The sequence below is a fragment of the Chaetodon auriga genome, chromosome 16 (assembly GCF_051107435.1).
Source record: "Chaetodon auriga isolate fChaAug3 chromosome 16, fChaAug3.hap1, whole genome shotgun sequence".
NCBI classification, from domain to species: Eukaryota; Metazoa; Chordata; class Actinopteri; order Chaetodontiformes; family Chaetodontidae; genus Chaetodon; species Chaetodon auriga.
The window spans coordinates 20413556-20426515 of NC_135089.1; the positions used below are offsets into that span (position 1 = coordinate 20413556).

The following is a 12960-nucleotide window of genomic DNA, read 5'->3' on the forward strand; positions in this document are numbered from 1 at the left end:
GAAAGTGAAAAATGCCAAGTTAAACTTTGCCAAACCTGCCAGAGTTTTTAGACAGAAAAGATACAAGATACTCTGCTGGACTGACATTGAACTTGCATGAACAGCAAGTTAGGCCTCCTCATATTTTGGATATCAGTGATGTGTTTACCTGACGAGCCTCACCAGTTTTTCTTCTTCTGCACTAATAGTCTGTTCAGCTTGTACTTTGCATGCTGTTTTGTTGTCTTTCTTTGTGAACTGATCTTACTATTTTGTATGTTCATGGTCTGCCGAGCACGACAGCAGACTTTGAGTTTTGGCATCAAAAATAAACTGTGGCATAAAAAAAAAAAAAAAAGAAACATTGTCATTGAAACACTTGAAAAAAGTATTGGTACTGAAAAATGTTTCACTTAAAAATAAAACAAAAATATTTAGGATGATTTCATTTTGATGTTTTTTGATTGTTTCAGTGACAGTCTTCGGATTTTTTTCTTGTCTTTCAGTGAGTTTTTTTTTTTTTATCTTAGGTAATGTCAGCTAACATAATGTCAGCTATCAATAGTTTATGTTATAATGTTGCTATGTGAAAGACGACACACGCCATGCGGGAAATAATTTCTACGATTCTTTGTTTGTCTTTTTTTTTAGGCTGCTCCAAGCACCTGTAATGTAACTGTATGAATACACATGCATCAAAATCTAGATGGCAACTGGCTTTACTTAGCTTAGCTCACATAGCATGTCAGTTAATTTTCAGGCCAGTTTTCTGTGGAAAACACCGGCACAGTGAAACAGTCTTAACCTGCTTTTGGTTTGAGGGTTCTTGGTGAACTCATGGAGGCCAGTGTGATATCAGAGGCTTTGGAGTGGACCTCAGGTCCAGAGGAGCAGCAATGTTAAAATGCTAATGTTAAGAAAGAATAATGTTAACCATGTTCAACCATCTTATTGTAGCATTAGCAGGCTAACATTTGCTAATCAGCACTACAGACAAACGACTGAGGCTGATGGGAATTTCATTCGTCTTGCAGGTATTTGGTCTGAAATCACAGTGGATGAAACATCATACAATCACCAATTATAATTCAAAAACACAACAGAGTTCATAAATTCTAGATGATCATCTTTTAATTATGGCTTTTAGACAGTGAGGCACACAGTGTCATTCTCTGGAAACACAATTTGGAAAAATATATATATTTTTGGACAATGTGAACTTGAACTGGATTTCACTGGGAATGTTTGCTCCCAGTGTACTTCCATGGCTAAAAGCAACAGTATTATTGTACAGTAATAAAGACATACAGTACAGAGCATGAGCATATTTAGATCGAGTACACATGAATGATTGATTTTTGCTCAGTCCTTGACAGAATTCTAAGGCAGATGCGGTTTCAAGTTGTAGACTGAAAAAAAGGACGTATTTGTAGCACAAAAAAAAATCCACTTTGACTAAGACAAAGCTATTTTATCGAAACAATCACAGTTTCCACCATGTCTCTGACACTATACGTCACTTTCAAATATCTACAGTCTTGTGAATACTCTGCCTGTGAATAAGTCCGCCTGGAAGAATAACTGGTGACCCTAGAGTCCTTGTAATAAAGCAAGCAGAGGTATGAAGACCAGTAGAAGATAGAGGTAGAAAGTCGTCAGGTCTTGTGTTCATGGTTGCAGGAACAGCAGAGCAATAGCAGAAGATGAGGTGAGAGGAGTAACCTACACTGGCTGTCTTTATTGTGAGAAGGAATATACCATGAACACCTTACAGATGTTCACCTTTTAAGCATCACTGCCAATTTTTTTATTTATTTATTTATTTATTTTTTACCATATTAATATATCAGCTTTGCAGCATATGACCTTCATCAAAGTAAGTAAGTAGTTTGAAGTTTTTAGTAAAATCCTTTAAGTGCTTTATGGTCTTTTTTTTTTTTTCTCCCCCAGAATTCAACCCAGAGTGAGTCTCTGAAGTTTCTCCTGCCATAAGCTCAAAATCAAATCTGTTTAAGGATTTAATCTCTTTCTGTCCCTGAATGCAGCTTTGTGTATTCTAGCAAAAAATGAGTCATCATGTTAAAGCCAATGAAGGTTTTTGCATTTTTTTTTGACAGGATACTGATCTGATTTTTAGAAGCATTTCGATCTTTTTGTAGGGAAAATTTACATCCCTGATGAAATCTAGCTATACAAAATGTTCTGCCACCATTTTCACTGTACATTGCATACGAGCCATGTGAGGACAGAAAGATTGACAGGCATAGTAACAGTAATTAAAGAGGGTGGGGCTTAGCAAACATTTAACTGCTGGAGGGATTTGTTGGTCTACTGTTCATTTCACTGATATCTTATGGTTTTCGTGGTCACAGTTAATTTTTGACCCTTCCTTTTAAATCTACATCATACAGGTCATAATTTCAGGCTGATTTCTTATGCAGTCGGAAACCAGACGCTCTTCCACTGGACGGCATTTCTCCACATCTCTTCCAGGAACGAGGACTGAGACTGAGTCCAGTCGTTTCCTCCATCTTTCCCTTCCTCGTCCTTTTGGCAGAACAGACGCAGGGTCTTCAGAGGGCTGGTGCAGGTGTACTGGAGGTACTGACAGCCCTATGACCCGAAAACAGAGCAGAGATGAAGATCATAATATGTGGAAGGGCTGGGTGACGAGAGTTGTGTGTTTTTTAGGTGTTTAGTCCTCACCTCAGCACTGCCCCAGTACCAGATGGCCTTGATGACACTGTGATTAGCCAGAGCCACTGTCAGCTGGTCTCTACCTCCTGTAACAATATTTACCAAACCTGCTGGGAGGTCTGAAGCCTGGAGCACCTGAGGAGGAAGAAAAGGGGCAATAAAGATAATATCTGTGTTAACACATACACTGGCAGGAAAACTCAGGAGTTCTCAGTAGCAGTAGTGACATGTCTGACGCAGCTGTTTTGACGGTGGCATACCTCAAGAGTTTGTTCTTGGCCCCATTTTGTTTGTTGTATCTATGTTAGCATTGTGCCTTTTAAATTTTCACTTTAATATATTTCTCCATCTCTGTGCGGATGACACTCAGCTGTACTTGTCTGTCAAACCTCATGAGCTCAGCAAAAAAACTGACCTAAAGGATTGCCTGGACTCTACAGTCCAGTTTCCAGAAGAAATTTTTATTTATTTGCATTTTCCATCCAACTCTCTTCTGCTATATAATGAGTTGGTCAAAATAAACATTTGGTGGCGTTAATTCTCCAGTCAGCCCATAGCAGATTACAGTGATTCAGTGGAGCAAAAGCTTGAGTGACAAATAAAGTCACATGCTTCATGCTCCTCATGGTTTATTTGTTGAGCTGTGTCCATTGCACTTTGGCACCTGGCGTTTTTATAAGCCTGATGTGTTTCATTTACACAAACTTTTCCATCTCAGCCAAGCATACTTGAAGAGAGCAGATACCTTCCTCCCCCCTTAACGACACACACACACACACACACACACACAGCCCATTTAACATCATAGCACTGACCTGAATGAATGCCAAGGCTGGCAGTGGATGCTTCTGACTGGGGACCATGATGACGGCATTGCCAGTGGCGATGGCTGAACCGAGAAGTGTAACCATAGAGAGGAGGGGATTCTTGTCAGGGAGGACGACCCCCACGACTCCCAGGGCTTCAGGGAGGGAGAGAGCAGAGCCAGACTGTGGCACAGGCTGAAAGATATAAATGCAGTTTATAGATCATCAAATGCTTCCTGACGATAATCTTATTTGCTCATTATGAGAAAAGCTTTTTAGACACTTTTTATCATGTATATATTAAAAAAAAAAAAAAAAAAGCCTCACCGGAACTCCCCCTTGGATTTTGTCACAGTAAGCTGCCCAATCGCTGAGCCTGCTGATGCTGAGCTCCAGCTCCTTCTCAGCCTCGTCCATTGTAACACCAGTCTGAGCGCTGATTGATGCAGCCATGTCCCGCCTCTTAGCCTCCAGGCCCTTGGCCAGAGAGAACAGCGACTGAGCGCGTGCAGACGGACTCTTTTTCATCCAGCTTGGGGAGGAAGAGGATGTTAAAAGACATAAAATTATTATGATATAAAAGTCTTGGTACCAACACTGACATGATCTTCTGTGTGCTTCTTTGTCAGGTTACATTTCATTATTTTGGTGAAAATACATAAACTGATGATGATGGTTAAAAACATAATGTATGAATTCCCTGCAAGAAAACTATAGTGATCATGTACTGTTCTTTTAATGGTTGATATGCATACACAAGAAGAGCTGTGTGTTCATCAGATCTCAGTATAGTCAAACTCTGCTGATACACTTTGTTGATAAGACTGTGTATGACTCAGCAAATTTGTGTCAAATTGGACTTTGAGTGGGGATAAACACACAGAGCCCGATGAATTGTGAAATACCTTCCTGCATATCCAGATCACATGCATGTCCTTATCAGAGGCTGAAAGCCTGAATAAATGTCTTCTGTTTAGTCTTAATAGTAGGTGTTAAGTTTTAGCTCGGAGAAGCAGAGCGTTTCAGTCTGAGCCAATTTGAACAAGTGCACTTTTCTCTAACGGAGTTGGGGTTTGTTTCGCTGAGGCCCTTGACAGGTTAGATTGTTTTTTGGAAACTGTTCATCTTAATTTGCTCTAAACAGAAGCAACAGTGAGATGTGGTGAAAATGAGTGATTATGAATAAAGGGGCAACAATCTGGATGGACTGGATGAGCATTGCTGATACTGAACTAACTGGATTGGGTAATTGCCAGACGTGAGTGATCCACATCAAACACAGTTTTCTGTTATGCTCGGTTTAGTCTGAGTGGTGAGCAAATGATGCATTAAGCTACTGACTGATACTTTGTCACCTGCTGCATGTGCATCACAATAACTGCATTTTAATGTGAAAGCAGTGGTAGGCCTTTACATATAGAGTGTGTATTGTTAAAAAGTAAGGCAGAGGCCATAATGAAGGTGCAATCATAAAGCTTATGGGATGGAGATGTTAAAGGCAGGTGTTTATATCAGGTCCAACAAGACGAATGTCACTGTTGGAATAGCAATAAGGGGCATACTGAATTCACCTGTACAGCTCATGGGAAGGCATCCAGAAACAGGGCTGATAGCAAGGTTATAAAAACTCTGTAGCACAACAGCCAGTGGAGGTGATGCTCTATCCGGTTGAACAACACACAGTTTAAGAAAACCTAGGCTATAACTAAAATCTGCATGAGTAAGCCTAAAAAGGATGAACTCATAATTGAGAACTGGTGTGTACTTACTGTCACACAGAGGTTTAAAGATTTTACATTTGGGGAAAAAAGTCAGAATGCTGCGTACCAAGTTCTAATGGAGAGGGACACGCAAACAGGGTCAAGGTCCAAAATGTTTTCAGATAAGAATTCAGGTCAAATTTCCTTTCCAATCTGTCCTGTGGTCAGAACATGTTCAGAGATAATGTAATAAAAAGTGTGCATCTTTCTCCATAAGACTGTGATGTCACAAACTTTTGAACACATGAGTTCAACAAAGTTGGATCTTGTATTTTTTTATGCCTTCATCACTTTTTTAATATGAATTCCTTTGGTTTGTTTAGTTTTACGTGACCTGAGTATCATCAAGGTGCATCAGAGTGTTCTGGTTCTGAGTTTTACTTTACTGTGCACTTAACCTGTATTATCAACTTCATTTTATTCATTTATTTCTGCTTATTTGCTGTTATATTATTTATTAGTCAGTCTATCATTATCCTTTGTTGCAGCTGTTTGAAAATGCCACAGTCAAGTTCTATGACAATGACTCCATTGTTTGTGTGCTGCTTTGGTATAACCAAATGAGAAAGAGAATTTCAATAAAAAAGAATGTCTATGATGTATATCAACTGTTTTCAAGTTAGACATGTGCATGTCTCCACTCTGGGTTTGGGTTTGTGACTTTGGAAACACAACATGCACTTCCTTGTGTGTTTTGGCAGGGCTTTGGCTGGGTTATCAATTTGTGTATACTTGTGTGGCAAAGCTCTCACCCAGGCTGGACTTTGACCGCAGCCTCCACGGCATTACGGACATCTTTCCTGCCTCCATCAGGACAATAGGCTAACACTTTGTTGCCCCCTGGGGACTGCACAGCCACACTGCTGCCAGATGCTGATTTGCATGCTTTACCACCAACAAACTGGAGATACGACTGTGGAGCACTGAGGGGAGAAGATACATGTTAGACGGATGCAAAATCAGAGAATATATGTGTTACTGTCTGTCATGCTATTAAATACTTACAATACATTAATCGTGTGCTCCTCATGCAGCTATGATGCCTTAAAACTATCACTTTACGGAAAAAGAGCATTATAAGCCCACCTGGCAGCGTGTGAATCATCGGGAATGATAGCTGGGGATGCTGCTGTTCCAAACTTTGAGTAGTCCATGGAGACAGGGGAGGAGCGAGGTGGAGGAGGAGAGGAGGAAGAGGGCGGGCGTAGAAACTGGTACAGACCCTGAAGAGAGCAGAGGGGAGGTCATCATATAGACTTTGCATAGTGGTTAGAAAAACTGCTCTGTTTGATCCCTTTGGTGGCTGCTGTGTATGGAGCCCAAAACCTGACAAAATTTAACAAAGTGAAAAACAGAACTGAATGCAAAAGAATTATTTAATCTAATTTAAGTCAGCGTGTGTGTGTGTGTGTGTGTGTGTGTGTGTGTGTGTGTGTGTGTATGTATGTATGTATGTGTGTCTTCTATGACAGTAATCTTGGGTGTTGGAATGATGATTTCACCATTTTCATTTACATTTTAGAAAACAAACAACTAATTGATTCATCACTTAAATACTCAACAGATTAATCAACTATGAAACTAATTACTACTTGCAGCCCTCGAGGCCTTTCTGTCCTTCCCATTCTAATGACAATGAGAGGACTGTGTTGTTAGCCATCTTAACTGGAAATGAATGCACTGAGCATTGCCCTTTTAATTAAATAAACTGTTACAACAGGTGCTACAGCACTTTAGCCAACAAGCTAACACTTACTAAGTTAAACTACGGACACCATGCTTGTTTTGTTTTCACAGCATGGTCTTCATCTGCAGGTGCATGTCTTTGGTACAAGAGATTCATTAAACAGTAGTAAATCTTCTACTGCAGTTTAGCCAGTTTTGGGGCTCCACAGCTGTCTCCTGTTCAAGTGTTAATGATGTTAAGTGATGAACTACTGAATCCCACCTCCTGTCCTCCGTCAGTGCAGGTGCCGCTGTCTTTGTGACCAGAGACCGGCAGACAGGGGTCAGACACCGAGTGGGAATTCACCCACACTGAACCAACTGACAGACTGAGGAGAGAGGAGGAAGAAGGAAATATTATCAGGGAGTAACAGACGCTTTGTACAGCAGACATTTTGACGTGTGAAGGCAGGACACACACAGGAGTAAATAATACTATTAAGAATGGCTGCATTCCATTAAGTACCCAGTAAGCCATGCACAGTATCAGAGCCCTGGAGCTGCATCATCTAAATGGAATGCAGCCATCATTAATGTTATTAATTCCACATTTTCCTCTGATGACATGTCAAAATATCTGATATCTTAAATACCTCCAAGGGAGTCTTTAAGCTGCCTATAAATGTAAATACTGTATCAGGACATTTTGTGTTGCCCGTAAAGACATCAGGTGTGAAAAAAGATAGAAGTAGATGGAGAAGGTGAGACAGGAAACATTTACTGAAATACAAGCAAAAAAGAAAAAAGTGATGTGGAAGAAGACAGGCAAAATGGCTGAACAGGAAAGGCAAAAAGTTAAGTGAAAGACGAAAAACAGAAGACGGGAATGAAGAGGAAGATGAAAAGAAGATGTGTGAGTATGTAAAGGTGAACCTCTTCGCTGTCTCCAGAGCCAAAGTGAGGTCTTCAGTCCAGATGGAGGCTGCCTGGCCATGAGGACTGTGGTTTCCTGTGTAGAGCAGAGTTCAAGAGCGAATTCACTAAGAAAACACAAAGTCCTCCGAAATCTGTTTTATTTGACAGAGAAGCTGCTGTTGACCAGGAAACACAACCCCTAAGTAAATGGGGTGTAAGGCCACTACAACTTCATACATCTCATCTAAATCTAAATCACTATAACAATGAATTCATGATGAGAAAATGCTACAAATCATATCTTTAACAAGTCTCACACAAACTATCTACATGCAGCCTTACCCAGGGTCACCGCTTCTGTGTTGCTTCTGAAGGTCATGAGAGGCAGCAGTGGTCCAGGAGAGGGGCTGACCACAAATGGAGAGGAGGGGGCTGCCCCGCAGAGCACCGTGGGAGGGTACTGGGCACCCGAGGGGGGGGCAGCAGAGGACTGAACCAACTGAGGACCATAGAGAAAAGTAAGTATTTAAGAAACTGAAGCACCTGTAGGTTACATTATAATTAGCTTTCAACTCCTTCATCTCAACTTTTTCTGTTTCTCTTGTCCCCTGACCCCATTTTTCCAATTTTCCTACTTACCAATGCACATAATCATCTGCATAGTGAATACTGTTCTGCTATCACCTTATTAACTATTGTAACAATACCCAAAGCATTTAGCCACCAAACTAGTGCTAACAAAGTCCGCTAATTAATGCTATTTATAGCATTTTAGTTGAATCTATTTGACATTATGAGAAAGAAGACCTTACAAAGAAACTTAAAGCAGAAGATAATTCTATTAAGTTAGAAGCATGGCCTGTGCGACCTTCTAAATAGCGTTAGATGGTTAACTTTGTTAGCATTAGCTTAACTGTTCAGCGGCTGTTACAAGAGTTTATCCAGTAATACTACAGCAGCAGCACATACTGTAGATGATTAACATTGTGTGCACTGACTGGTGGAGCTTTATGAAGAAAGATAGTTAGCTAGCCAGTTTTCTCAATTGTTCTACTGCTGTTGAACACACACACGGAGACGCGCGCACACACACTTTGCAGTCTAAGACTTATTTTCATCATAGGCCTTGATTGGCTGATTGATTGATAAGAAAAGAAAACACTGGTTGCAGGTCTGCCTGGCTGAAATCCAACATTGTGATTTGTAATTAATAGTTATGACTCCATCCACCTGTTGGCCAAAATTTTAGATCTAAGATGTATTTCCATTTTTAAAAGAAAAACTGAATTCCAGTCACGTTAGTTTCCATCAGTTAACTTACAGTCATGGTGTAAACTGTCAGTCACTCATTTTGAACACCACTGCAGCTAAGCACAGCTTTTCTTTGTGGTTCCGACTAACCGTGGCCCCCTGCTGCTGAGCTTCCTGTACTGCAGCGTCCACCAGGACCCTGTCTTCATCCCTCTGCAGGGCCACACACTTCATGCCTGCCATACGGAGCTTCAGACGAGCCACAACACTGCCGAGGACACTCTCCTGCACACACAACACCCAGTGGACCTGAGGGGAGAGAGGAGGAGAGGGCTGCGAGTGACGTGGTGGTCTGACAGGATGGCATGAGATGAACACTCTCACTTGTTTGTGTAAATCACCTCTCTTTTCTTCTTGAAGGCAGTCTCTATCACTCCATCCACCGCGCTGTCGATGTCGGCTGACTCAAAGATGATAAAGGGACACGTAGCGCCGATGCAGGGGGAGACAGAAACGGGAACGCCCATTCCTGCTGTGGCCTTACACAACATCACCCCATCCTAAAAGAGGGGACAAACGCTGTACACTGATTTACGAAGCTTTGGTAACATTAAGAAAAATATTTAAAGCTTTATAACAAATGTAGAGGGAGGTTCTCACACGCGCACCTGCTTGTTGCCGCTGTAGGTGACATAGCTGATGCTGGGGCTCTGGGCCACTTTGGCACCCAGCGACACGTCACTTCCTGTTAAAACATTAAGAGCCCCAGGAGGGAGTCCTGCCGCCACAAAAAGTTGAGCCAATAGGAGCACTGGAGGGGCGTTGCTCCGACCAGGGACAACAATGACAGAGTTGCCTAGAAGAAAGCAGGATTCAATTATAACTCACAACAGCTTTGAGAACGGTTTGACCAAAAATGAACAAACTTGATTATAGCTGCAACAAGTAGCCAGTTAATCAATTTGTCAGCTGACAGAAAGTCAGTCAACACTTCTTTTGATAAGCAATCAATCACTTCCAAGCAATAATGCCAAATATTTAATGGTTTCAGCCTCCCAATAGTGAGAATTTGCTGCTGTCCCTTGTCTTCAATTTTTTGTACGTGGAAAATAATAATTATTATAAATAAATAAATAATTAAGTGAGCAAACAAATTGTAAGCTTAATCAATAATGAAAGCAATCATTAGTTACAGCCCTAGATTTTTATCCTAATTCAGAAGGGATATTTATTTAATTCTTACTGTATGTTTGTGTGTGTGTGTGTGTGTGTGTGTGTGTGTGTGTGTTACCCATGGCCAGTGCTGGTAGGACTTTGAGCATAAGGGAATAGAGAGAGCAGTCATCAGAGACAACCACTGCCACCACACCTGGAAAACAGGACAGACAAACAAGTTTGAAAAAATACACATTTTTAAAGTAAATGCTTCTTTGTGGACATCTCATGTTGGCCTCACCCAGTGGTGTCCAGTTGGTGATGAGAGTGTCTCTGAGCTGAGCCCAGCTGCTGTAGTACTGCAGCAGTCTGACCAGGGTGGAAGGCGAGCAGGAGGCCCCACACAGCTCACACAGCTCCGACACACACTGACCGTGCTGCCCGAGAACACTCACCAACCTGTTGGTGGAGGACAGGTTACCCGGACATTCGCCTCCACATTAGGACAGTGGTTTAAGCCGTTGGTGCTGAGGCTCCTGAAATGTGCCATGTTGGGTTTGTCGTACCTGAGCAGCGCTTTGGCCCTCTGGTGGCAGGTCAGGTCACCCCAGGCCTTGTAACCATTAACAGCAGAGGAGGCACACTGGGAAACGTCGTCCTCCACAGCGCACACTGTGCTGCACACATTGCTACCTGAGACCGGAGGAGCGAAATAAACATGCATGTGTCAGTTTCATCATCCCATTTTATTCAAAGAGATATCATTCATGAAGCTACGTCCAGACTCATGCAAGCTACCTCACAGGCTATGACAAATTTCAGTCAAGCCTGTCCACACAGACATGATACACATATTTTTAGATTAAGCGGCAGAAATCAATTTTAGCGAATCCATCCATGAGTTCTGCTGACCCTTCATATCAAACACACAGAATGTAAAATTCAGCACCTTCTGGGTTTAACAGTCAAACCATATTAATGATCAGCCATCTAAGATGCTGTCAGGAAGTTTTGCCTTCTACCAAATGAGCGAACTATAAGCTGTGTAAGCTGTCAATGTACTCCACTCGTACCTTTAGAATCGGCCACGAAGCAACTCTGTCTGTCTGCTGGACGGACAAACTTGCCATCGATGAACAGACCCAGGGAACGGGAATGGTGATCCAGCCAGGCCTGACGGAGGAGAGAGCAACAGTTAGTATGGACAAAGCCTGAAACAATTTCTGAGGCTGAAATGTGGCTACAGGGGTTTTGCGATCGCTAAGTAAACACCTCATGTGCTCCGATGAAAAGTAGGCACCTCTGAAAACAGCTTTAAGAACATCCAAAAAGCATTTAAGACATTAAGACCTGCTCAAATCAGGAAGTGGTCAAGAAGGCATGCATCTATGTGAGTAGTGTGTATAAAGCAGTTACCAGCTGTTAAAGTAACCTGCTTGTGTGAACTGTACTGTAATCTATCAGGTTGGTTTGCAACAGTTTGTGACTTAATTGTCATTTCATTACCAAGTTGCTGGTGCACAATTATTGTAATAAAGAATAACAATTCAGTAAACTTGTATATACGTATTTGCTCACATTTTATTGGACAGGAAGACACCACCTCTGATGGACAGTGACTGATAGAAGCAGGGCAAGCCAGACGAGTGTGTCAACTATTTACAGACAGAAGAGCAAAGTACAGAGCTGACCTTCTCTCTGACCACCAGACTCATCGTCAGGTGGCACCAAACTAAGGCTGCTCTGATATCACACTGTCATATTGCAAATGTCACTGTACTGGGCCATCTAAACATCCCTAAATAACGTGGGTCAACATAGATCTACATCGCCATTATCACAGTTATCTGAGCAACTCTTATACTGAACACTTGTTTACATCAGGAATTCAAGCCTCGTTGCTCTGATTTGATGGATGAGACTGATTCAACTACGAAGAGTATCAAGTGGAAATGTGTGTCCAAACACCTGACTTCACCCCTCAGTAGCATACAGTCCAAGTCACATGTTTGCCTTGTGAGTTACAGTCAGCTAACAGTTATCAGTTAATGAACTTCGCATGGCTCATAACAGAGCTATGCTAACTCATAGCATGAGCAGTAAAACAAGCTAATACTTGCCAGTATGCAGCAAAATAGAGTTTTTTCTGCGTAGTGGAATCTCTCCCTCGGTTAATGTTAAACTTAGGCTGGTAACTTTACCTGTGCAGTGGCATATGTGGAAGCTGCTGCTGGTCCGTACTCCATGCTTTGAAAAATATCGTGCACTGTCTTGATGGTGCTACCAGCCATAATAGTTACAAGTCAGAGAGGAAGCAAGTCTCCCCAGCGCCGTGTGTTTGTGCCTGGGTGGCGTTCAGGATGACAGTCCTTACTTTGAAGCTTGTAAGATGGTACCAGGAAGGGGCTTAAGCGTAGAGGCTAGCAGGAAAGTGCCTGAATTCCAACCCCACGTCAAATGCAACGTGCTAGCTTCCCTCCCACCAGAAAAGCGTGAGACCTGCGCTGTAGACATGAATTTGCAGAGCTAACTTGTCCTACGAGGAGCGAGAGACTTCACTCCTGCTTACTTCCGGTGTTGTTTCAGGTCTGAAAGGGTTCGTTAGAAGACTGGATTTAAGCAAATAACGTAATATTTACTGTTTTTGCAAGTTACTGACAGACACTAAAGACATATTTTGGATTTCCATTAAGCACTTTTAGCTGGTGGTTCCGTTCCATATGACAACTGAT

At 41.9% G+C, this 12960-nt stretch overlaps 1 protein-coding gene across 1 annotated transcript; it reads right to left on the reverse strand.

Moving 5' to 3' along the window:
* Positions 1-1091: 1091 nt before the first annotated feature.
* aldh16a1 (aldehyde dehydrogenase 16 family, member A1) lies at positions 1092-12749 on the reverse strand. The gene is made up of 17 exons (XM_076753560.1): positions 12430-12749; positions 11302-11401; positions 10795-10921; positions 10530-10687; positions 10365-10442; positions 9742-9929; positions 9475-9633; positions 9224-9382; positions 8165-8321; positions 7841-7916; positions 7191-7296; positions 6329-6465; positions 5995-6165; positions 3810-4014; positions 3492-3677; positions 2686-2811; positions 1092-2592 (listed from the first exon to the last, which is right to left on the reverse strand). The coding sequence occupies exons 1-17, from the start codon at positions 12517-12519 to the stop codon at positions 2413-2415; spliced, it is 2403 nt and encodes an 800-aa protein (XP_076609675.1). The 5' UTR covers positions 12520-12749; the 3' UTR covers positions 1092-2412.
* Positions 12750-12960: the final 211 nt, after the last annotated feature.